General features: G+C 26.8%; 1 protein-coding gene across 1 annotated transcript in view; it reads right to left on the bottom strand.

Moving 5' to 3' along the window:
- The window catches only part of LOC129987697 (loricrin-like), a 61,399-nt gene extending 36,321 nt beyond the window's left edge, over positions 1–25,078 (bottom strand). Inside the window, exons 1-23 of the mRNA XM_056095647.1 lie at positions 24,499–25,078; positions 24,080–24,103; positions 23,878–23,931; positions 19,582–19,590; positions 18,085–18,093; positions 14,667–14,681; positions 14,513–14,527; positions 14,314–14,328; positions 14,170–14,184; positions 12,803–12,817; positions 12,518–12,532; positions 12,385–12,399; positions 10,924–10,938; positions 10,789–10,803; positions 10,502–10,516; positions 10,176–10,190; positions 6,794–6,808; positions 5,824–5,838; positions 4,985–4,999; positions 4,764–4,778; positions 4,623–4,637; positions 444–458; positions 310–324 (exon numbers count right to left, since the gene is read on the bottom strand). Of these exons, the coding sequence (XP_055951622.1) occupies positions 310–324; positions 444–458; positions 4,623–4,637; positions 4,764–4,778; positions 4,985–4,999; positions 5,824–5,838; positions 6,794–6,808; positions 10,176–10,190; positions 10,502–10,516; positions 10,789–10,803; positions 10,924–10,938; positions 12,385–12,399; positions 12,518–12,532; positions 12,803–12,817; positions 14,170–14,184; positions 14,314–14,328; positions 14,513–14,527; positions 14,667–14,681; positions 18,085–18,093; positions 19,582–19,590; positions 23,878–23,931; positions 24,080–24,103; positions 24,499–25,078 (946 nt within the window). The remainder of the gene's footprint in view (positions 1–309; positions 325–443; positions 459–4,622; positions 4,638–4,763; positions 4,779–4,984; positions 5,000–5,823; positions 5,839–6,793; positions 6,809–10,175; positions 10,191–10,501; positions 10,517–10,788; positions 10,804–10,923; positions 10,939–12,384; positions 12,400–12,517; positions 12,533–12,802; positions 12,818–14,169; positions 14,185–14,313; positions 14,329–14,512; positions 14,528–14,666; positions 14,682–18,084; positions 18,094–19,581; positions 19,591–23,877; positions 23,932–24,079; positions 24,104–24,498) is intronic.
- Positions 25,079–27,976: the final 2,898 nt, after the last annotated feature.

Consider the following 27,976-nt stretch of genomic DNA (forward strand, 5'->3'; position numbering starts at 1 on the left):
ATAATAAATTCTTCTGCAAAGCATGATTCTTACCACCAGATATAGCAACTGAATAAGGAATGTGAAGTGTACATTCCTTCTATTATAATTCAATTTCAAAAATAGAAAGGAAATCAAACAGAAACTAAAATTCAAAGTGTAATTTCGTTTCTAATTTTCTCAAGAAATAAAATATATTAATTATTTATGTCAATCCCAAAATTAGATTTTGTACAAAAATACTGAGTCAAAAATTAACGCAACCATTCTTTAAAAACATTTATCGATGTTTTTGAAAAATAAAATGACATAAGGTAAATTCATATTCACCTCCGTTTGAGCCACCTGAAAGAACAAGAAGAACATATTTTTTTTAAATTATTCATTAATTAGAGTAAACTATTATTTAAATATTTTTCTCAAATTTTTTGTTTAAAAATAATTTTATAAAACATGACTCATACCTCCTGATAGGCCACCTAGTAAAAGAAAATAAGAATATATTATTGCATTTATAATTAAATTTAAGAAGTAAAATTATGGAAATGAAAACTAAATGATTTTTAAAATATAGTTTTCTTCCTTATTTTTAGATTAATGTGAAAAGAAATAGAAATAAATTATATTCCTATTCATCAAAGAGAAATACTGCCCATGATCACATTAAAATGTTCGATAAGTAGGAATTTTTTTTATTTAAAAAATTATAAATTATAAAAAAAAATTAACATACTTCATAATAAAGACCTCTTCAGTTTTTATGAATGAATATATAATAATATAAATATATTCGCGCTTTTTTAAATGAAATAATTAAGAAATACTTCCGCTAAAATGTTTCAAATTGAATATTGCAATAGTATTTCCCCTATTCACTGTTAGCATTTAACAATGAACTGAAATACAGGGTGTTTATAAAGTCCCGGACCCATTTTGATGTTTAATAACTCATAAAATAATAAAGATAGATTTAAATTAATAAAATAAATGGTTAAATAGACTCAAAAAGTTTCATGACCCTTGTCAATGAACTTCCACGTGTGCCCCCTTCGTCGCACGGAGAATATCAAGTCGATAGTCAATTTCACGCCAGGTAGCGACAAGCATGTCGGCATCCACAGAGCCATTTGCGCACTTTATGGCGATTAACAATGCCAGAAACATGAAAGGATGCTTCATCGGAGAACATTATGCTCTTCAGAAAATCAGCAACATCTTCTATCCTCCTTAGCATATCTGTTGCAAAGGCCATCCTTCTAGGTCTATCGTTCGGTTCCAAAACTTGAACAATTTGAACTTTGTATGCATGCAGTCTTAATTTTTTCTTAATAACCTTGTACACCGTCGAAATTGGCATATCCAATTCTGTTGCCGCTGATCTCACAGATATTCTAGGATTGTGTAAAAATGTCTCTCTGACACGCTCAACATCAAAATCACTTGTGAAAGGACGTCTGGAACGTTTCTTATCTTCGATACTTCCAATTTCTAGAAAATTCTTTTTCCACCTCAAGATGCTGTTTTTGGATGGAGGATCTTTTTGGTAATTTCTTCTGAAATTTCTCTGTGCTTGCACTATCGATTTCATTTCTATGAACCACCATAAAATCTGTGTTTTCTCTTGTGGTGTATGCATTCTCCTTAATATCCGCTCGAATAAAACATCACATACAAAAGTACTACATAGAACAAACACATCAAAAGTAAACATAACATTGGAATAGTTGACAAAAACAAAAGAGAGAAAAATGCAATTAACAAGCAGACAATATTTAGAAAAGTACAGATATTTAGACTGGAAAATGAAATTATCTGAAATTAACCACACGCGCAGACGATATTTACAAAAGTAAAAATATTCAAACCTGAAAAGAAAAATATATGAGTTATTCCATCAATAAATGTCATAAGTGTGTTTATATCTTTGTTATTTTATGAGTTATTAAACATCAAAATGGGTCCGGGACTTTATAAACACCCTGTATTTCATTTATTTAATAATTGTAAAATTCAGTTTCAGTTTCAGCATTCAGTTTCTTTACTGTCTAAATGTCTTTTGCTACCTACAAGACATAATAAAAGATATTTTTATTTTCTTTATTAAAATTCTTCGAATAAATCCCAAATTCGAGTCTAAAAACTAATATCATAAAATTTAATTTGGTGTGTATATAAGTTTTTAAAAATTATTTTATTGTTTTATTCATAGAACTGATTTAATTATGCCGTTTGAATTACCATAACCAAAAAGAGGACATAATTATAATTATGATTTCAGAAATCAAAATGGTAATTCCGATATTTATAAAATTTGATTAAATTAAGTAATCTAGGCACACTTATGAAAAAAATTACAGTACATCAAATATTTTAGTAAAAATTTAAGATGTCCAAACAGATATAGTTGTTATATTAATTAGTAGAAACAAGGAGAAATAAAAGGAAATTACACTCACATGCATTATAATTAATATAAATTCTTTAAAAAAATAAGCAATATCTGAATGAAACACTTAAGCTTCGTATTGTAAAATTGAATATTTAAAAAAATAATATGTAATTATCAAATATTGTTCGACAAATCATTGCTAAAAACATTTATATTTGAAAAATAAATTACTATAAATATATTAAACAATTTAATTGATGCTATTTTTTAAACTGTTCTAAAAATTGATTTTTTTTTTGAATAATGGAATTTGTGTTTTAGAAAAAGAAGACTATTTTGGGGCATGTGTAAGTACATGTTTCTGAATAAAATCCGAGCAATAAAAATATAGAATTCTACCAATTTCCCTAATTATTGACTCTGTCAACAATGCTGAACCATTTTTATTCCAATTAATTCAAATCTAATACAGAAAATGGTGTAATGATTTTCCATTTTTATAAAAGTTCGATAAATACCGAACTTTCGATCAAATTGGAGCAATATCAAAATTTAGATAATAATCAATTGAACATTCAACTAAATTTTTTAATGACAGAACTAATCGAGAAATCAAATGTCTTTCAAAATATGAAAACGCATGCTCTTGAAAAATGCATGCATTAAAAAAGAAGGAAAAGTATCAAAAGGTAAGTTCCACTCTTATATGTAGTGAAATATTTATCGTTCTGTCTGTAAACATTTTCTTCCTAAAACATAAATTTTAAATTTTATTATTTAGTGTTTCACAAAATTATATTATAGTAGACATTGTTTATAATGATCACTTTAGGTTCAAGATAAACATTTTATTTCATTTAAAATATGAGTACAGCTGAAATGTTTTAAAAATACTTCAATATTTACGAATACATGGGTGCCAGAAAAAAAAACCGATTTGTCACAATCCGTATTATTTATTCATTTTTATTTGAAAAATTGATAAGTACAGAATTGAAAGAATAGATGCATATTTAATATTTTAATCTTTTAAATTTGATTTTTGACAATTACATACTTTTTTAATGACTTGCATGTCCTGCTTTCTTTGTCAAAACAGTTATTATAAGTTTTGTTATTCAAATAATTTTATATGTTATATAATTGATCCAAAAAACTTCTCCTTTTCTAATGAAGCAGAGATGCATTCACGCATTTGTCCTTTCCTGACACTTTGGTAAACTATCCCTTCAATAAGTATTCTATAATCCCACCCTTTCCACATCGCTTGCATTTACGTATCAGACATTCGTCCGAACTACAAATTTAGTACAACTCCTACAATTCAGTATTTAAATGAGAAACATTAGGGACATTTTTAACAAAACCCCAGTCATATGTTAAGTAAGTCTAGAAAGTTGATCATACTCTTTTTTTTCTGTTTTCTTTCTTGCTCAACGCGCTGAGTTTGCTCATCTTGAAACTAATAATATTATTTGGTCGTGGACATTAGTTCATTAAACAGAAGAAGGTAAAACATTGCAGAGTGGTAGAATGAAAGTTTGACTCATTGAAGGTAATAATCTAAAACTTTATTTTCCTTTTTCTTTGACGATACCACTAGCATAAGATTTTTTTCCCCATATGATCTTAAAAATGATCACTACAAGAGAGTTTTTGATCAATAGAACCGATGTATTTTGTAAATATTAAGTTAAGGAAGATCCATTTTACTCTATTTGGATCAGTTCAATCGGTTGATAGTTACATGCTTTTTTAAACACAAGCAACAACTCCAATACTATGTCATGAAATCCCTTTCAATATATTTATCGCAAATATTCTTTGAAAATTAGAAAAATAAACTGTCAGTTCCTTTTAAAACATGTGGCAGAATATAGAATTAAATAAATGAATGAAAATCTTTAAGATCATTGTTTAATTATCATCAAACAATTAATATTTTAAAAATAGTCAGATTTTAAGTATCGATTTTCTATAAATATTGTTTCACCTCCAGACATGGCGCCTGAAAAAGTAACGTGAAACATACATTCTACAATTGCAGTAAATTTTGGAAATTGGAAAACTATAAAGAAAGAAACTCTCAAAATATAATTATGTTTCTACTTGCTTGAAAGAAATTTGACATGCAAAGAATAAATTTATGTAAAGATTTCATTTTGAAAAATAAAGATGCTTTGTTATGAACACTTTCATATACTTATTGCACTTTATGTAAGGAAAAATAAAATTAAAAAATAATAATAATTACCTCCATTTAGGCCACCTGAAAGCACAATGTAATGAATAATTTGAAAAATTGTTTGGTTATCAGAAAATAAATAGATATTTAAAACCAATCCCAATTATTTTTCTTATTTGAATATCGATTTATATAGTACAATAGGCTTACCTCCAGACATGCCTCCTGAAAATGAAGTGTGAAATATGAAATGCAACATTTAAACTCAATTTCAAGAATGTAAAATTATGAAGTTAAAGAAAGATTCTTCTTAAAGTATAACTTTACTAGACATTACGATTAGTTTCTAAATAAAAATGCATGCTAAGAATTAACTTAATTATTATTTTATTTTTTTTCCTAAAAAATATAATCCGAAAAAAAATATTCACCTCCATTGGAACCACCTGAATGAAGAATTTAGAAGAAAAAAATATAATCATTATTTAATTATCAAAATATAAATCATTTAAAAAACCTTTCCGCCTATTATTATTTTAATGTATATATTTTTGAAAAAGTGATATTTACCTCCGGACATGCCACTTGAAAAATTTATGTCAAATATACATTGAAGGAATTACAGTTAAATTTACAAAGCATAAAATTTTTAAAGTGAAAAAAAAACCCAACTAATCTTGAAACTAAAACTTTGTTTCCCATTTCTTGTATCATTTGTAAGATGAAAATTATACATGATAGATATTTGGATTATAATTTGAATAAGAAACAAACAATGTTAAGAATTATCTTAATTATTTCTTTCAGATTTCTTCGAAGATTAGCAAAGATATAAAATAAAGTAAATACATATATACATTTCACTAAATTTGAATTTTCAAAACTGGTAAGATGTTTTTTTTTTTTTTTTTTTTTTTTTTACTATAATGGTTTCTATACAAAAAAAGAAATGCTATGGTAAATATTTTTCACCAATTAGACACTTAAAATAATTCTTCTATAGAACATGATTCCCATCTCTATACTTCCCACATAGATAAAGAACATGCAATATGCATTATAGAAATACAAATCAACTTTGAAAATGTAAAATTACGAAAGTAAGAGAGAATACGTTGAAAATATAATTTTATATCTAAATTGTTGTGAAAATGGAACATATTAACAATACATGTTAGACGTAACGATTTAATTTTGTATAGGAAAATATTACATTAAGAATTAACACAGCTTTTTATTGTACTTTTAGAAAAAAAAAATTTTTTTTCACCTCCAATCGAGCCACCTAAAGGAACAAGTTGAAGGTCATATTTTTACAATCATTGCTTATACATCAAAGGAAAAAAACTATTGTGCTAATATGTTCCTCATGTGTTATTGCTATACAATAATTTTTCTGATGAATATAGGTCTTATTTTCTAATATGCCGCTTAATTAAAGAATATTAAGTATACATACACAGCGGTGGTCGAATTTCAGCGACATGATATTTTCATCTAAGATAAAACCACTCAGTATTTCGAGTGATCATTCGATATTTCACGAAAAATGATGATTTTATTATTTAATTATTGGAATTATAGATTATAAAAAACTCTGACGAATGAGATCTCGAAGAAATAAATTATATATTATATAAAATTTATATCTAATGAATATATAATAATATAAAAACAAATTATGACTATTAAATTTTAAAATTTTATGAATTAATTTTGAAAATGTTACGCTATCTTGTAGAAAAATAATTTTTTCAAACATTTATCGCAATTTTATCTTTAAGAAATAAAATAAAAATATAGAAATATTAATCCCCATTTACGAAATGTAAAGAAAATGTGAAGAACAAATTTTTATGATTTTTGTTTAGTAATAAAAAAACAAATTATCATTAGATTTTTTTTCAAATTATTTTACTATATAGAAACTATTTATTAAATAAAAAATTATCTTCAAATTATTTTACTATACAGAATGTCCTTCTCGGAGATTTCAGCTAAAAAGCAATATGAATACATTATAGCAATTATAATTAAATTTAGAAATAAGTTTTTGTTTCTCATTTGTTGCACTCATGTCACTTAAAGCATAAAATTTGGGATTTATGTTTTAATTGTGAATAAGAAAAATATTATGATAAGGAATTAATTATATTTAAAATGACATGCGAAGGCATAATTCAATTTTTAAGATTTATATTGGAAGCTCTGAAAAAAATTCGGAATAAATAAATATTTACCTCCATTCAAGCCACCTGAAAGAACAATATGAAGGACAAATTTTAATCGTTGCATATTTATGGAGACATAAATTTTTACTTAAATTAAATTTCACCAATTTGTTGTTTCAAGATAAAATTTTTATTGAATATGATTCTTAGATTTATACATTCCTCCCTGAAATACATTGTAAAATATATATTGTAGCAATTTGAACTCATTTCAGAAGAAAGTGAAATTACGAAGACGAATTATCCATTAAAATAGCACTTTGTATCTGATGTGTCACAAAAAATTGACATGTAAATCATTTAAAGTGTAAACATGTGGCATTATGATCTAATTTGGAAAAAGAAAAATTTTCAACAGCATATTACGGATTTCGAGGTTTCCGAATTAAATCGAGAACAATGAAAGACTAATTTACGAATTTAATGAAATTCTATCAGCAACAATATTTAGTTAATTATCAAATGCTGTTGATTAAAAACTAACTTTTATTAAAAAAAGAAAATTGAAATAATTTAATAAACAAGGCATGCTGAAATTAAATTGAAACAATATTTTTTAACTTAAATGCTGCAAAAATTATTCACTTTTAAAAATATTAAATCTTATATTTTTGAAACATATATTAAATTAATAAAAAATATAAAACATATCAACGTATATTATACTTATATAAAATAAATCTTAATAATACAGATTTATAATTTCTTTAACAATTATTTCCTTCCTCATAGAGCTTAAAAAGCAATACCTTCGATCTGAAACGAACTTTTATGGCAATAGAAAATCTCTATTTCCATAAAAGTCCGGATTAGCATCAGAATTTGGAGTTAACTGATCGTCCAAATATAATAATAATGCTCTGGCAGCTAAATGGTTGATAATTTTTTAATAGTTTTAACACTTTCTATTGTTACGTCAAAGTGTGCATAGCACTAGATCTATATTGATTCCATGTTGTTTGGACTTCATCTTCGATTTGTAAGAAAATTGTAACGATTAGTTATTTAGTTTCGTTTATCCCAATTATTTTTTCATCCCAATTTTAAAATGGAAGAATAAAACGCATATTTGGGACATATTTTATTGCATTATTGTTGAAGAGATAGGAACTCATAAGCATATAAAAAGTCATGCATCGTATATGACGTGCATCGTATAAAAGCCATGCATCGAAGCCTTGTGAGAAAGACAGTGTCAAAATTGGTTTGCAAATTTCGTTTGAATGATTTTTTTCACTCAAAACTGCTCAACAAACTGGCAATTTAGTTAAAGTTGATGAGAGTGATATTAGGACTATTGTTGATTGAAATTTATATACCGCAATGCATGAGATTGCAGAGAAGATCAATGTAGCCCATACATGCAATCAAGGGGAAAAAAATTAAACAGTTTGGCTATATCAAAGATCTCGATTTGTGGTTCCCAAATCAGCTTAAGGGAAATCTTTTCTTGCTCTTGAAGAGTAACAAAATTTTTCCGTTTCGAAAAAGATGGACTGTTGGTGACGAAAAGTGGATAATTCATTAAAAAAGTTCGAAATGAAGCAAGATGAACCAGAACAGACGATATCAAAACCTGAGATTCACCAAAAGAAAAAGATGAAGCTGTGAGTTTCGTTTCAATATAAAGAAATTCTACATTTTGCATTGTTAAAAAAAAACCCGATTAATTCGAATGTCTACGTTCAACAACTTACCAAGCAGAGCGACATAGTTCTAGAAAAATGGCTAGAATTGGTAAATTGCTATATGTTGTTTTCCAACTTGATAATGCAAAGGTTCACACGAATTTGATAACTCATTATCATCAAAAATTATTAAATATAGGTGAAGATGTTTTACCACATCCACCATATAACCCTGATCTTGCTCCTTCAGATTTTCATTTATTTCGTTCATGCGTAATTTCTTAAGAGATAATATTTTCAACGACTCTGAGGATATAAAATTTCATTTAATTAAATATTTTTAATGATAAAATATAGAACATTGAGTTATGAGATTGCCTGAAAAATGGTTGAAGGTCATCAACAAAAACGGAAGATCCTAATTTAATAAAATTATATTTTCATATAAAAATTTTGAATTTTCTACTCTTTTTTATATTCCACAATCATCTAGATACAAAATCAATACACAAATAAACTCTAATGAGGAATCTTTTTAAATGTAAGGGGAAAAACCCTATGCTTGATACTTTTTAATCATATGCCAGGCTGGCAATTTAATTGAAAAGAGGATGGAAAACACCATTTACATACATTCTAAAATAAATTCAAATCATAAAGAACTACTACGTCATCAGTAAATATTATCCAATCAAAAAAATATATGCGGAAATCTCGGAAACAATGAACTGATATTGCCAAAAATTCTTCGCGATGCTCATGAAATTTCGAACAGCAATAATACTTAGGATTTCATCAAATAATGCGATTGTACGTGGTCTCAACTAGCTTTAAAAGGAGGTATCGATTTTAAGCTCAGCTAAAGATCAAATTTTTAAAGAGTGTAATTATTCCATTTTTTTTTTTTTTTTTGCATTGTTCATTGTTATGATCATCAAAGCATCACCGAGGAGGATTTTATTTAAATTACAATACTTTTCTAGAAGCGTTTTATTTAGGGAGCAATAAACAGGTGTCAAACGAAAAGTACTTTAAAGCAAGTGTTTTAATATATTAAAATATGACAAATTTTGTGCATAAAGGAGAAAAACAACAAAAAATATCCACTAACAAGAGCAAATAAGTTTTACTAATATAAATATTCAGTTTTCGAGTTCATCATCTTTGTTCTCTTTTTTTCAAAGCCATCAGTTGGAGAGCCCATGAATCTGAAGGACAACAATAATGAGCAATCAAATTTTCCAACAATTGCTGTCCTGAGATATATATTTTTTTTCTTTCCGAATGATAGCGAATACTATAACGATTAAAATTCCGAAAACGAGACGATAAAGTAAAGAATGTAAATATTAACTGTATTCTCCAACTCATATCGAGGTTCATCGTGCGCCAAGTTTCATTGTCAATAATATAGGTAAATTAATACTTTCAAAAATTGGTACAAAAATAACGATTTTTACGAAATATCTATTTATTTTTCCATAATTCATGATTCAGCAGAGTCATATAACTAAAGACACATTCTAAACACCATGACTTTATTTCTAAGATAATAATTTTTTTCACATAATATCCTATTATTAATTAAAAAATAATTTGTTTTTTCACATTTTGGAAGTTTTATAAAAAAAAAAATATTCACCTCATTCATGACTCCTGAATGAATGATTTTTTTAAAGAATTCTTGGAAAAGAAATTATGATTTACAAATTATATTAAATTTATAACTAGAAGATATATTTTCTATAGAGCAAGATTCTTACCTCCGGACAAGCCTCCTGAAAAAAAGTGTGAAATACATGCTGTACAAATTTCAGTACAATTTGGTGAATGAAAAATTAAAAAATGAAGGAAAAATTAATATAAAAATTTACTTTTGTTGTTAAAAAAATTTTGGAAATTAAAATTAAAAAATAAATATTAACCTCCATTTTTACTGCATGGAAGCGCAATGTGAAAAGAATTTTGAACATTGCTCGTAAACCCTATATTACGAATTATATGTTATCAGAAAAAAATTATTATTTAAATATTATATTCTCTAAAGGTTTTGTTTGAATATAAATATTAAAAATAAAATGATTCTTACCTCCTCCCATGCTTCCTGTTAAAAGTTTGCGTTATAAAAATTTTATCTCAATTAGAAGAATGTAAAATTAAGAAAGTAAAGAAAAGTAAATTTAATAAATATAATATAATTATACTTTATTGAAATAAATGTAGTTGTAATGTGCATGTATAAAATGAACGCTTTTTAGTATTATGATTTCATTTTGAAAAGAAAAAAAATACCTTAAAAATAATATAATTTGTTTCATACTTTATCATATTTTTTTGAAAAAATATTAACCTTTTTTCAATAAAATAAATACTTACCTCCATTCATTCCACCTAAAGAGAATTAAAAGTAAAAACTTTTACAATCGTTCTTAAGTTTTCAAGAATTCAAATTTTTTTTTAATTTAAAAATTTTAGTTATATTATTGATTTTCTATAAAGCATAATTCTTACCTCCAGACATTCCTCCTGAAAAACCAATATGAAATATAAAATGTAGCAAACATATCTCAATTTTTAAAAAAATTTAAATTATGAATGTAAAGCGGAAAAAAAACTTTTATAATTCAGTGTTTTATTTCTTCCAATAAATGGGATATATGAGTCAGGTGAAGTATACATATTTGGAATTAAGATTTAATTTTTAAAAATAAAAAGAGTAGTTAAGAAACAATTTTCGAAATGTTTTATAACAATTTTTGTGAAAGATTAATCATTTAAAATATCAACTATACATCTTCATTTATCCCGCATGATAGAACAAGTATTTAAGATAATTTTTAGTTATTGGAAAAAAATATATATTTTTTAGTAAAAAAATTCCTTGAGTTTTTCTTTAATGTAGACTTTGCAGAAGATGGCTCTTTTATCTCCCGACATATTTTGTGGTGAATGAACTTGAGCATACTTAGTAGTAATTCTGACACAATTTGGTGATGTAAAAATTTGGACGAACAAAAAAAATTATCTTCCTATCATTTTATTTCCCTTTGTTATAATAAATAAAGTACACATTCAGAAATTTTTATTTAACTTCAGGAAAAAAAAACATTTTTTCCCTGATTTCACTGTAAGGTTTTTTTCAAAATAATTAAAAAGTGAATTTAAGATCTAAAATCTAAAATGCCGGTCGAAAATACAATACGAAAAAACTACGATCAATTTTTAGTTATTCGAAAAAAAAAATTAAAAAATTCTTTCTTCCGAAGTTTTGATTCCGATAGAGATTACCTCCATACATGCCACAGAATAAAACAATTTCAAGAATACAAAGTAGTTAGTTTATTAATTCTAAGCTTTAGCAGTTTAAAAAACAAAATTAAGAATATTTCCTCATTTGTTATAATAAATGCCGCATTCAAAGAATACCTATAATCATTATCTTTTAATATTTAAGTATAAAAATATTGTTTTAAAAATTCATTGATTTGAATCAGAATTTCATCGCAAATTTTATATTTAAAATTAAAAATAAAAAATTAGAAGTCTTTAAATATGACGCCTGAAAGAACAATATGAAAAACATTTTTCTACAAAATTGTTCAGTTATAAGAAAAAAAAAATTATTGTTTTATAAAATACTTTAATATTTTTTTCCTTTTCCTGTTTATTTCGATAATGCATCTCCCACCCTCCCAGATATGCTTCTTAAAAAAATAGTGCAAAGTCTATAAAAGTGCTATTGCAATTCCTTTTGGAGTACAGAAATGAAGAAACAGAAATCTGTAATTTTATTTATCTTTGGTTGCAATAAATGTAATGATGAAAAGTGTATAAATTATACATGATTATCATTATGTTTTAACTTTAAAAAGAAAAAATATAATCCCAAGAAATAACTTAATTTTCCAGATTTTTCATCAAGTTGTATAAAAAAAAGTATTAATAATTTAAAAAAAAGCGTTAAATACACACCTCCATTCGATCCGCCTGAAAGAGTAAATTTTCAGTATCAATTTTTATATATCAAAAAATATATTTTCAATAAAAGAACAATTTCTTCTATACATTGTTTTAATATAGGTTTTCTATACACTATAATTCTTACCTCCTTGCAGACCTCCTGAAAGGCAATTTGGAAAGTATGTTAGAGCAATATAAAATCATTTTGAGGGAGGTAACATTATTAAGTAAGAAAAAAGCAAATTTAAAAACATTATTATGTTTCTTATTTATTTCAATAATTGTAAGATATGTAAAGTATGTATGTTAGATATTATGATTTTGTTTTGAAAAGGGAAATACTATATTTAGAGAAACTTAGTTTTTATCCGTATATTAATTTAAAGATTTAGGGAAAAATTAAAAGTTTTTGAAAATATCAAATATTTACCTCCATTTATGCCACCTGGAAAGCAATGTGTAGAACAAAATATTACTCTCAATATTCAGTTACCAGTAAACTAATATTTTTTTTGCAATTAGTTTTTATGCAGTCTTCATTTTTTTTTTGTAACATCACTTTAAATTTATATATACATCTTTGAAAATCAATGTGTAATATTTATGGTGGCAAATATAATTCAATTTGGTAAATTAAAAATTATAAATGTAAAGAAAAACTTATTTTAAAATTATCTCTTTTTTTTTAATTTGTAGTTATGAATATGACAACATTTTTGGAGCATTATTCTTATCTACAAATATACATTGCGTTATAAATCCTTTACATTGCTTTATAAATCCTTTATAAAGCAATGTAATATACTCACAATATAAATATAATTCAATTTGAATGAATTAAATTAAAAAATTAAAATTGTAAAAAAAAAGTATTTCAAAACAATTTTTTTTTTTTTTTCATTTTCATTTTTCACTAATGGTTTCAACTATAACAATCAAAGCATACATATTAGGTATTATGATCTCAATTGAAGAAAAATGCTTTATTAAGAGTTTACTAAATTTTTTAGAAAAAATTTACTGCAAATTTTGAAAAAATACCAAAAATTCAGATTAAATAAGCATTTAACTTCATCCATGCGACCTGAAAAATAATATGTAGAAAAAAGATTTCGTTCAATTCTTATTTTCAAAAAAATTAAATAATTAAAACTTTTTTCAATTATTTGTCTTTAAATATATATATTTAGACCATTTAAACAGGGTTCCTAAAAAAGCAATGTGAGGAATGCATTGTTAAAAATTTAATTCAATTTGAAGATTGAGGAATTACGAATGTAAAGAAAAACTCATTTTAAAAACAGTTTTACTTCTCGTTTATTACATTAAATAGGATATGTAAATCATGCATGTCATATATTATGATTTCTTTTGTAAAAAAATATTTTGTTAAGAAATAAATTAATTTTTTTCAGATGTTTATCATAATTTAAGAAAATATTTTAAACATTTAGCATAAATAATCATTTAACTGTATTCATACCACCTTTAATAACAATGCGAAAACAATGTTTTAAAATTTTCATTTTTGTATCAGAAAACAAATATTCATTGAAAATACTTCGCTTATTTGGTTTTATAATGATGCTTTTTTTTTCCATAGAACATTATTTATTATCTCCAGACCTGTCACCTTAAATATTTTAAATCGTGTATTATAATAATTATAACATACATTTTAGAAGGCAAAATGAATTATGATGAAAACCTGATTTAAAATTTTTCAAAAAATAAAAAAAATAAGAAAATTAAAAAAAGTTTTTTCTTTTTTTTTCCCCAGAAAACATAATTATTTACCTCCAGATGATCCTCCTGAAAAAATAGTACAAAAAAATATGTTATCCATTTTAGTTAAATTGTCAATAAACAAATAGCATTAAAACAGATTTTTCACAAATTCATTGTTTTATTGGGAATCTAGCAAGTAATATGGATTCTTACCTCCAGATGAACCACCTGAAGAAGTAAAATTAAAAACGCTTTTAAATTTGTCATTGAATTTTCAAAAAAATATTATGGTGTAATTAATAAAATCATTTTTATTCAAACTTTTATCATAATTTTAACATAACATTTAATTACATTAATTTATTACATTTAACATTTAACATAATTTTAACATAAAACATTAAATTCTTACCTCCAGGCAAGCCACCTAAAACAGTTATAAAGTATAAATTTTATCAAAGTTCATTCTGAAGAATTTAAAACTTGAAAATAAAGAAGAGTCTAATCTTAAATATTTAAATATGTAGTTTTGTTTCTCATTTTATGCAATAAATTCAACTGATTACCTCCGGGATATCCTCCTGAAAAAATAATATAATGGGCATTTTAATACACATTTCTTTCAGAAAGTAGTATATTATTGCATAAAAACTTTTCTCAGATTTATTATTCTCTCGTAATTGTAATAATTTTGCTTTACATCCAATTGAGTCGTATGAAAATAAGCATTAATATTTATGTTTATGAACAGCAAATATGAAACATTTGCTTCTGACGCCCGTCAAATTTATATTGCACTTTTTATAAATGTCAAATTATAGCACTTAGTTTATATTAAAAAAAATGTTTGAAAGTGACTATACAGATAAATCTTTAGACTTTATATTTTCAGTCTTGCTTCAGAGGGTTTTATTAATAAAGTTTATTTATCTCAATGAGTATAAAAATGCCCTCTTCATATGTTTAGGAAACAATCTAATTGTCATGTCCGCATACTGCATGTTATTGTTTCGGTCCCACTGTCACAAGAAATGATGGGAAAGGAGACAAACAGTTTGGAGAGTGTGAAATGATGAGCGTATTTTGTTAGGTGTTTCAAATGAAAAGTCCGAGATATGAGATTTAAATTTGAATATAAGTTGTACACGTGTAAATACTAGTTATTTATTCCTGGAAATAACACAAGTACATTCATGTTATCAAAGAAATGCAATCACTCATGCCAGAAATATCAGTAGTGCTAGTGAATAATTCGATAAAGAAAATTCAAACAATACTAATTATATTCATTCAGAGGAAGGAAGATGAAAGAAATATGCTGCGAATGTTGTTTATAATGTGCAGTCAAAGGAAGAAAACCAAGGAAAGAAGTATGCTTCAAATGTTGTTTATAAAGCGATATTCGACCAATACTATATAATCAGTCAAATGAAGAAAACAAATGAAAGAAATATGCTGCGAATGTTGTTTATAATGTGCAGTCAGAGGAAGAAAACCAAGGAAAGAAGTATGCTTCAAATGTTGTTTATAAAGCGATATTCGACCAATACTATATAATCAGTCAAATGAAGAAAACAAATGAAAGAAATATGCTGCGAATGTTGTTTATAATGTGCAGTCAGAGGAAGAAAACCACGGAAAGAAGTATGCTTCAAATGGTGTTTATAAAGCGATATTGTATCAATACTAATTATAATCAGTCAGAGGAAGGAAACAAGTGAAAGAAATATGCTGCGAATGTTGTTTATAATGTGCAGTCAGAGAAAGAAAACCAAGGAAAGAAATATACTTCAAATGATGTTTATAAAGCGATATTCTACCAATACTAATTATAATCAGTCAGAGGAAGGAAACAAATGAAAGAAATATGCTGCGAATGTTGTTTATAATGTGCAGTCAGAGAAAGAAAACCAAGGAAAGAAATATACTTCAAATGATGTTTATAAAGCGATATTCTACCAATACTAATTATAATCAGTCAGAGGAAGGAAACAGATGAAAGAAATATGCTGCGAATGTTGTTTATAATGTGCAGTCAGAGAAAGAAAACGAAGGAAAGAAATATACTTCAATGATGTTTATAAGCGATATTCTACCAATACTAATTATAATTAGTTAGAGGAAGGAAATCAATGAAAGAAATATGCTGAAAAGTTGCTTATAATGCAATATTCAACTTCAAAAGGATTTGCCTATGTACGCAATAATTAGCTGTACATATGCAAATCAGATATACGCAAGATTTCACATGCACAATCAGGAAATATTTCTTTCTTCCTTCCTGCAAAAAAATCAGTCGACTGCGAATCTAATTATAACATAATGTAATAAGAGCTTGGCCACCACTCTGACAGTTCTTTTACTAATGCTTGACAACAAGATTTATTATTTCTCTAATTCTTAAGTGAATAATTCAGTATTAGTTTATAAGTTCAGAATTTAACATCGATACGTCGCCAGACGGTTCAAAAAGTGTAACTTCACATCCCTGAAGTTATCATATGATGTGAGCTAACATCAAACTACAGACTTTTCAGAAGGTTCTTTCTTAGAAGCCTGGGATTTTTTTTCCTTTATTAGTAAGAAATATAAAAGAAACGTAAGGCAAAGTTTACTATTCCTAAATGCAGCAAAAATTATGCTTGCATTCAGCAATTTTATGCTGAAGGGGACAAGTTCACATATTCACCGTAAGTACCTTTCTATGCTAATATTTCACTGATATACGTGTTATTAGCCAGTACTTTTAGTCAGAATAGCAACCTCAATCTCCAGAAATTAATTTCATACCGGCCGTAAATGTTAATAGCGTTCTCATCTTCTAAACCATAGTAATAATTTCAGATGACTTATTATGAACATTTTAGTCAAATACGAAAGATATTATACTTTTCATGAAAATTTAATTCCTAAAAGTCAATATAACGAGTATCCCAAAATTAACGATACATCTGAATTTGCCACCATTTGTGCAGTTAAATGTTGGCAACCCTATTAAAAAACATTTATCAAATGATAATTTTTGGTTAGTAAAAATGGAGCATTGCACGATGAAACAGCGTATTAATGACAAAATTTGAATTTACTACAAAACAAATTTTTTTATATTTTATAATTTTTTTCCTTTAAATCGTTATATTTTTATTTAATCGTAAAGTACATAAGATAGAGTTATGTATGGAATAAGACATAGGGCAAATGGCCCCCATGGCTTTGATGGCACATACGCACTCTATTATCAAAATTTTCCATGATCACTTTGAATAAATGTGGTTGAATTTCGTTGATGCAGCACGCGAGCTTGTAGTCAAAGCTTGTACCGAGCTTGTAGTCTTATTTCAAAACACGCGAGCTTGTAGGCTTGTTTGCCTTTGACTTCAAATAACCCCATAAAAAAATGGAATGGCTATAAATCATACGATCTAGTGTGGGGGGGGGGGCAAATTATCATATTTTCGAACTCTGGCAGCCAAACTTTCATTATTTTTTAAATATTGTTCAACAATGAAAACACAATGTTCTATGTTTACGCAGAACAATGTTATTGTTCAACAATGTTCTATGTTTACGCAATTCTGCTAGATTTTTAATAACCCTAAACTATCAGTCAAATGGCTTTTTTAATAGGGCTGCAAATACTTTACTGCAATGCTAGTGGCAAATTCAAATCTTTATTCAGTTTTGGGACACCCTTTATAAGAAATAATCTGTAAATTTCATCTATTATCCAGTCTTTATTACTAATTAATCTGTTTTCGTAAGATAACTAACTCACTGAAATATTTTTTATTGATCGCAGAATATTTTAATTTCTTAAATAATTTAATTACAATAATCGTATGATTATAACTTAACACCTACGAATCTTGAAATTTGTAAATAATGTTTATTTTTTGCAATAAAAATTGCTGCTAATTTGGTAACTAACATAACAGTTCAGTTTTCTTAATAAAATATTCTTCATAAATTTCATAAAATACATACCTCCATAACCTAAAATTAAAGAAAAGACATTTCAAAAAATGCAAAAGTGGAAATTAATTGCAAATTGTAACACAAAAATGCATAAATTTAATATAATATTAAATGCTTGTATTTATTTCTCAGATAAAAACCTGAAATATTTAAAATACATATAAGGAATGATTTCTTCAGTGATTTTCACTTAACAAAATTTCTTACTGGCCACGGTAATTTCAACTACTATCCCAAGAAATTTGGATTATCGGACACTGATCTGTGCTCTTGCAGCGTGGGTGGAGTTCAAAATGTCAAACACTTGCTTTTTGACTGCTCCAAACTTACTGAAGGGAGAAGGGATTTTATTGTGGATCTCGATGCCTGTAATATTAAGTTTCCACCTGCGCTTCACGTTTTGGTCGACCACAAAATGGCTTTTTTCTCATTCTGTAAATTTATTGCCTTTTCAGCTTCAATTTTTAGTTAGTCTTGTTGTTTGCTTTTTTTCTGTTGTTTTTATCCTTATTTTTATCTGTTTTTAGCTATGTATGCAGTTGTTTCTACTTACTTCTGTAAGCCTTGTGCTGTACTTTGTGGTGCACAAATATTGCCTTATTACTAATAATATTATATATATATATATATATATATATATATATATATATATATATATATATATATATATATATATATATATATATATATATATATATATATATATATATATATATATATATATAAAGAATAATAATGAGAAAGCCTTTTTTTTAATCAAATTTTACATCACTCACTTATTAACTACTAGTCAGAATATGAATGCATCTACTGAGTTTCTCAGATATTTGGATAAATATATTTTTTTTAATATCCAATTTGTGCAGCATTATCTAATGCAACATATATAGCAATCATATGCGAATAGTCAACCTGCATATTAAACTTCTATTAAGTACATCCAACAGGCAGACGCCATGCATATTTCTCATAAGAATCCATCAAAATGCTTTTTTTTTTGTTTTGCAGTTTTATATTGGCATAAAAATAAAAAAAAAGTCCGAATGGATAATTTATGTAGATTAAGAGGAGGATTATACAAGATTATTCATTTAATACTCAATCAAAAAAAATTCAAACAAATGAAAGTACGATAGCTAGGTTTTAATATTTATAAAGAAATTAAATAAATACATGTATAAACTGGAAAAGAAATCTCAAATCTCCAAAAGATTTAATTAATTTCATTTTCATATTCTCCAAACTAGTTCTATCATTTTGAATGTTAGCATGTTTGTATAATATTTTCATTACGAATGAAAAATATTGCATATATTTGTTTCATATTAGAGAACATTGCATATATGATACGGTAACGACTGCATTTTGTTACGGTTGTATTTATTATTATATTGCATCTATTATTATTGGTGCGAAACGCCTGTGCTTCCTGACGTATTGCATCCAACTGAAAATATGGTTTTGTTTACATTTTATCATATATATAAAGAACATGAACATAATTACCATCAGTGTCTGAAAAGGAAATAAAAAAATAATGTATTTATTATAAAGTTATCTTACAAAAGAATTCTTAAATGACAAAAGATTTAATAATTTATTTTATAATTTCTATTAAAAGCAAAATTTTCTTTTATAACTAAATGTATGCTTAGTTTTGAAATTTTCTGTCATTTTAATCCATACAGCTTAAATTGTAAAAGAAAAAAAAACCTTTCAATGTCCGCTGTGGACATTGTAATTGTAGATGTCATATTGATAGCTTTAATTTTGGACATTTTGCGTAATAACAGAGTACATTGTTAATAGCAGTACAGAAGATTATGTTTATAGGCAGTAATTAGCAGTAAGTTTATAGTTAGAAGCACATTAGTAACACAGATCAAATTTGAAGTCAGCAGTTAGTTGTAAGTTTATAGTTACAAGTTCATTAATAGCACAGAAGATTATGAAATCATAATTTCCAATAAAACAACAGGATTGTTCAGTCTCTCACATGTGCGAGCATGTACTGAAATTTAAAAAGAATTGAATTTTGAAACATTGCGTTATATGTATGATATATTGTTTGTTTACAAATTTTAAAATACATCAAATAACGTAACGAGACTTCAAAGAATGACAAAAAGAGGCTGTAATGCTTGACAAAGAATACAGCCACAAAATTTCTGGCAGCTTCTTGAATTAAGTAACGATGCTTCTTAACAACAAGCAATTTTCGGAATTACAATGATGTTCTAAATACGATTTATTTTCCAGCCAAACTGTCAGTATTGTAAAAACGTGTTAATAATTTTTTTCCTAAGCAATAAACTATTGAAGTTCGATTAGACCCTATTGTTTCCAAGTAGGTATGTATTGGTAGCAAAGTCTGCTTTTAACCTCAGCGACGTTATCAGATATATGTATCTACCGATGTGTCCAGAGAGTACCAGCGCGAACCAGTCACTCGATCTGATATGGTCAGAGGAGTCTCCTAATTTTGAAATGACATAAGTTTGTTTCCCTGGAAGTTCGTTGGATGTTCGTCGAATCAGTTGGATGTTGGCTAGAAATAAATACAGTTTAGATATGGCGATGTCATATCTTGGAGACTAATTAGCGACTGGCAATGGATCATTGGTAAAAGTCACAAAAAAAAAATGATTGCGAACCAAATATTTCATCAGGGGAACCATTTCTGAAGAGAAGATAACCGCGAAACTAATTTACGTACATAGAAGTTGCACTGGTGGACTGTTGATAAAAGTGAGGATTAAGCTAAAAATTTCGGTCAGAGTCGGGTTTTTTTTTTATTTTTTTATTTTATTTTTCATTTTATTTATTTATTTTTTGAAATTTTGCTAAAACTCACCAAACTTGTTTGAAGTAGTGAACATTTTATTGTTCACAAAGCCGGATTTGCGGAGATGGCTGGACAGAAAATAAATTTTACATTCTGCAAAAATCAATTTTACCTCCTACCTACACCATCTCGTTCTCTTCATGACTCCGAAACATTTTGAATGGTTAGGAAATTTATGCTCAAAAGAAATAGTCTACAAGCAAATAGAAAATTGGAGACCCAATTTGTTGGATAAAGAGGTGCTAATTCCTGTGTAATATGTGTAAATATTGCCACGTAGGTTCTTTAGTGTGGAACTCAATGACACAGACAAGAAGTAGAGCTAAACCAATTTTTAACTCAACACTGACCTGAGAACACAGTGACTGACAGATCTTCTGCTTTTATACTAGCAGGGAAAGTACAAGAATATTTTTCTGGAGACAGTAAGAAAAGTCCAGAACACTTGTCTGGTAAACTAAAGAAATGACCAGAATCTTCTGGAACATGAAATGAAGGAAAACATAAAATCAGGGAACTAAAAATTTACACAAACTGTGGATCGCTAGCGGGATTCGATCTCTTGCTTAAGAGACCAGTGCTATGGCCATTCGGCCATGGAGAGTCGACTGCCTCTTTTCAATGCGGCAATATTATGCTCCTCATTACCCAAATTATCAAAGCCCATAGTGATACATCTAAGTATTATTTGTATAAATTCTCACTGCTCTCTTGCTGGTTTTTATATAATTATTAATTTATTTTTCTCAATATCTTTAATTTATTTTTTTAAGGGTGAATCTGTTTACAAAGAATATAAAAATTCTTATATATTTAATCCAAATAAAATATTTCTCTTTCCTGAAATCAAAAATTAGCTTTTTTTCTATTATATCTCATTTTTTTAAAAATCTTTTAAGGAAGTATATTGCATTCATTGGAAAAGTGAATACATTTTTTTACCAGTTTAATTCATAATTTTTTTTTTTTTTTTTTTTTTTTTTGCAAAATTTCCTTTAATGTTCCACAAAAATTTTAAATCAAACTAACTTTCTTTATATAGCTTATACAGTTTATACTTTATACAGTTTAATTTCCATTATTTTGTATTATCATCTACGTTTATTTAAATTTATAAAATTTTATATTGAATGTTAAAAATCTTTCATATACTCAGATTAATCAACCAAAAAAAATTTTGAACAACTTGATACAAAATTAATTAATAATATACCAAATAGTTAATCATAATTTGACGCAATGCAAAGATGAACACCGAAATTTTCATAATTTTCTTAATAGGGATAAATTCTCTTTTCGAAAATTCTATTGTAAATTAGTTCAATACTTACCATAGTAATAGAAATAATCGTTTGCTGTAAGAAAATGAAAATATTATTAGTGATATTGATTTAATAATTTTTTATATAAAAGCATGTACATTGATCTCCATTATTTTTTTCATAAACTTCTGGCAATTAGAATACATTATTACACATTGGCATGTATCGTGAAATATATTCAGATTTAATTTATTCGAGGATTCAAATCATTTTAATTTTTAAACATCATATCCAGGGTTGGCCGGATACGATATTTTGCCAAACCTTTCTTCATCATATTTCCTAATAACAATCAAAATTTGACATTAAAAAAATTTGTTTGCAAAGGTAAAAAATAATTCAACTATTTCTGCAGGTGTCCATATTTTAAACTGAATTATTGCCATATTATTGACACAAGATCTTTCCTAAAAAAATTTTTCCATCAACATAGAAATGATTTGAGAATTAATGACGAAAATCACATTAAAAATCCACTAATTTATATTATAAATTAGTGGATATAAAAGGTTAAAGTTTCACACTTTGGGAAGACGAACAGTAATACTATGAAATTTGCAATTTTGGGGAACTTCTAAACAATCTGTATTATTTTCTTTTTTGATAAGTGAATCTTTCTAAAGATAATAAATTAAGAAAACCAAATAAAAATTGCTTACTCCGAGATGAAAATCTATATATATTTGTATTTAAAACAATGACACAAAATGCTTATAGTTGCATTGTCAGATGCAGAAATATCTAAAAATATTAGAAAAATGTTTCGAATCACATAGATCAAAAGGGAACCCTTAAAAGAATAATATTAATAAAAAATGCTAAAAGTATTTGGGTCTGGAATAAATTAAAATAATATAGTTATAAACCTATATGGGAGTTATATTCAGTGATTAGTATATTAAATATATCTTAGTTTTTAAGATTATCTTTAATTTTGATAAATATTTATCTCGAAATTTCCGAAATGGAAAAGAAAGGGGTTTAACCCCCTCTTCTCGCCTGAAATGTAAAATACAATCTCTAGATAATAAACAAAATCAGAAAAAAAAATCACAAAAAAAATTGATTGAATAGATTTCGCCAAGAAAAAATAATTTAAATAGTCAATTCATTAAATGTAATTGCAATAACACAAGCAATTAAAAATAAATTATCAAAAGACGAATAATTTCGAATATTCCATGGGAAAAATCGGCTGACAAAACTGACATTAGAATGACTAAAAATAAGAAATCTTGGAATATTAATGCAATTTTTGAATAAGTAATGTTAGAAATCAAAAATATTGATCAAAACTTTATTATTATTTATTTAATGCAAATACTGGAAATACGAATGTTGGTTCCCAAATTTTAAACTGAATTATTTCTTCTTATTGCTTAATTGATATAATAATCAGGAAAGTATTGTTGGATTTGTTTTGATTTGATTTTTATCATCAAATAGATTCGAAAATAAAGAAAGCTACGCATATTATTTATTTATGTTATTGTTATGTTTGGGAGTTATATATTGGATGTTATATTTATGTTATATATTAGTGTAATATGATACAAATTTCAACGATTATTTCGATATCAGTTTTTACATAGTTTATTAAATCGGTTTTCATACAACAAATATATATTTACTCACAATATCCTGAATTTCCACCGGAGCCTGCATTTCCACCAGTTCCTGATCCTGAACCTGCCAATATATACAAAGTTGCCTTTAAGTTTAAGCATTCTATAAGAGTCTTATATAGTTGTTTTAAAAATAATTATTTTCAGAAAATTCAAACGCAGTGGTTTTTACTGCGTTGAGGAATATTTTTCTAGATATCAGAATTAATTACCTCCTGATGAACCTCCACCACCACCTAGAATGGATAATTAATATAAATGAAACGAATAAGTATATATCATAAATTCGAATTTTTATTATTGAAGTTTATAAAAATATAATTCATTAACTTTAGTTTGAATGACTTCGTGTCTTCCCAATATATGTCGCTAAAAATACATAAAATCATTCGTGTTTTTGAAGAAATGCATATATGCCAATAATTGTTTTAGTAAAAAATTTGAATTGAATTGTCTCTATGAAGTGTTGTTGTTGTTGTTTGTTGCTGTCGTGTCTATGCATACAGTGCTAGTGCAAAAGATTAGAGTCCTCCAAAAGCCTTGGTGACAAGATCTGGGATCCACTGGAGAGTGGAAGGTATATTTAGTAAATGGATAAGGGTATTAATTTCTTGCGTTATTGCTGTTTTACCGTTATGTATGGCTTCGAGTGCTGATTTTGAGTCTGAGAAAATCACAATTTCTTTTATTGAGTCGTTTAGAGAATGATAGCGAAAATGGGTTAGAGCCTCTTTAATAGCGATGAATTCGCTTGTGAAGTTTGAAGTAATTTGTCCACTGGGTATTTTGAGTTTGACGTTATATCCTGAGGGGTAAATGATGTTGATACCAGCACCACCTCTGATACAGTCAATATCAGAGGAACCATCTGTGTAGACTATAGCGCTGTTTTCACTGGAAAGTGAACGAACAGTGTCTTCACCTTTTTGTAATAAAACTTGGGTTGGTTCTTTCTTAGAACATAGTTGCAGTAGGTTAGTATTGATTTTAGTATTCAAAGGGGGCTTGGAAGGAAAAAGTGGTTCTTGAGTAATGTCCAGAGAGGAGTGATCAAGATGGATGGCCTTTCTGATGTATCTGTCAAATTGTAGCGTTGATGATCTCTGAAGCCTTGACTTGCCTGTCCAAGTATCAAAAGCTCTGTGAGCAATGTGGTCCTTATTGTGGCACCCCAGGCGGCGAATAAGGGAATGCCTCCTTTGGTTTACCATTGGGTGGTAGGAGTGAAATAAAATAGCTCCCGCTGGCCAACAGGCAGAAGTCCAGCCTTTCCGGAGGCTATGACATCCCTCTTTTACGAATAGTCTCTATGAAGTACTACAAAAATATAACAATAAAACATTTCCTTGCAGAATGAATTTTATTTAGTTTAATCAAAAGAAAGATTTGACTCAAGGTTTTTATACAAGGATATTTATTGTTTTTTGCTAAAGAGTACGATTCCAATAAAAATAAGTTGGGGTTGCCATTTTAAAATTTTGAAATTCTGTCACTGTAACCCTATTAAATGTTTTTATTAAATTGTTTTTTAAATGATTCTTGAGTGCATATCTCAAAATACCTTGAGCCAAAATTTTATTCCTTTCCTGTGAACAGCATGATAGTTACGATTGTTAAGAATTTAGTTAACCACGTGATCTTCCTGGGCGGAGCTAGCTGCCAATCATGTAAATATCAAGTGGTTTCCCTGTTGGTGTTAGTATTTTTTTCCCCGGTAGAAGCGAACTTGACTCCTGTACTAGAGGAAGTGTGATCTCGGTTCTCTCTCTTCCGAGAAATTTTATGTGTAGTTCTCTAGGCCTACTATACTATGGCGTAATCATGTGCCTTTGTTGTTGATGTTACCAATAAACCCCATTAAAGACAACATGTGTCTTCAAGTCATTTCACCCAGGGCACAATCCCCACTTTCGAATAAATTATTGTGTAATCAAGAAATGCAACGATAATTTATTCACAACGATCTATATCGGGATAGTCTTTTTATAATCAACAGGTATATCTGAACGATTTAACAAGCATTTCGTATGACAATTAACCCCAGCGTACTAGCACATTGCCATTGATGATCAATTTAAGTAAAAATCATCATGTTAATTGGAAATATTAGTGAGAATATTTTTAATTGTTAAAAAATTACACAAAATGCAAATAATCTAATGAATAGATAGATTTGTATAGTAATAATTTTATTAGTAAAATTACACTTGCTGTAATGTAATGAATGATTCACGTAAACCTGCTTACCTGTTCCAAGGCCATCTCCATAATCTGAAAAGAAATTTCGAAAAGATAAATTTAAAATTTGTTATTTCAATAAATAGTGAAATATCAGAAAAAAAAACATAATTTCGATTTTTGATTCACAAATTAGCATATGTTTTGGATTTGGAATGATTTTATTTCGTGGATTTCGGCATGTGAAAATAAATCGGATATTAGTTTTCGATTACTGATTTTATCTGTAAGATATGGCGTAGTCTTATTTAAGTTAATTCATTAAATTACGTTAAATCATTAACTTACGTTTAATTCATTAAATTACGTTAAATTCATTAAATTAGGTTTAATTCATTAAATTACGTTACATTTAGTATATGTATTACATTAAAATTATTTTATTAATAAATTTTTTAAACTATTTTAAATTGAGTAAAAATACAACTTTCTGATACTTATAAAAATTTAATTAACCCGTAACCGGAGACATGAATTTCCTCATGCGGCCAGAGACATGGAGTCAAAATGACTCAATTGTCATTTGCGTTTTTTATCTTTTGTAAATAGCATTAGAATTTATTTTGAAAACACAACAAATTCTGCAAATCATGTAGTTACCGAAAGTATTAAAAAAATAATATTAAAAATGTTAAATATTATAATATTAAATGTTGAAAAGATATAAGAAAAACTTAAACAATCTTTTATTGAGTATTTGCTTTATTTAGATATTACGGAATTACATTAATGTTAATAATTGTTAGAATTTAACAAACAAAAATGAAGAATAAAATATTTTTAAATATTATTTTAAGAATATCTCTATATTCTTTTTGCATTATTCAAATTAAAAGCAGTTTCAGAGATACAGATTCAATGACTCCATAAATAGCAAAGACTATAAGGCTGTACGCACGTGTTCATAATTAGTCTTTTGCCAATATACTGCTGAAAGAACAACTTAAAGATATTGAGGAGATGATTGGACAAAATATCACACGATAATCAGAATTAATGAACAAAGCAGAATCATTTTGCATCCCGCCTCCAGTTATGTGATAAAAATAGGGAAATTACAAAAAAAAAGTTAGTTATTTTGTTCCACTTTAAATGCTCCTATATTCACATTCTTGTCGAAAATGTCTTTAGGAAGTTACAATAGTAATTTGCTAACATATAAATATCTCATTTTTCTTGATTTTAACCATATATTGTTTCTATTTCTCGGTTGTTTTAATGTCATTCATTCATAATCTTTCACTAATAATGCCAATATTTTCAGAAAAAAAATATTTAAATTATTATAAGCGAAAAAAATTTGCTTATCTTATAACCGAAGCTTTGAAGCTATTAAATTTTGTGTTGACTAAATCAAAATAATTTTCAATTTTCAGTTGCTCAGTATGTCTTTGACAGTAAAAACAAGCAAAATTTACGTGGTGGGATTTTCTTTTATTGTTGTTTGTTTGCTTTGCTTTTCTTGAATCAAGGAATCTATAAATTGAAAATCATTTACGCTGTTTGATTAGAAGATCATAAAAAAACTTGGTTTAAAATTTTTCCTACTTAGTTCAGATTTTTTTCATTCTTTACATGAAAAGCAAGGGCTTTCCTAATCAAGTAGTTTCAAGAACCTGCTTCATTAATCATAACTTTATATGCAGTAGTGGTAAGATGATTCGATTGCATATGATTAAAGATTCAAGAATTATATTTTTGTCTCTCTACAAAGCATTGAAAAGAAGGAATTTTCAGAAACTCGAAAACTACTTACTCAATCCACCACCGTTGTAGTATCCTGAAAGGAAAATTTCAGTTTAATAATAATAATAAAAAAAATTACAATATCATAATTAACTTTTATTATTTTAAAATTAAAACATTAAAAA

Source organism: Argiope bruennichi, chromosome 10 (assembly GCF_947563725.1).
Source record: "Argiope bruennichi chromosome 10, qqArgBrue1.1, whole genome shotgun sequence".
NCBI classification, from domain to species: Eukaryota; Metazoa; Arthropoda; class Arachnida; order Araneae; family Araneidae; genus Argiope; species Argiope bruennichi.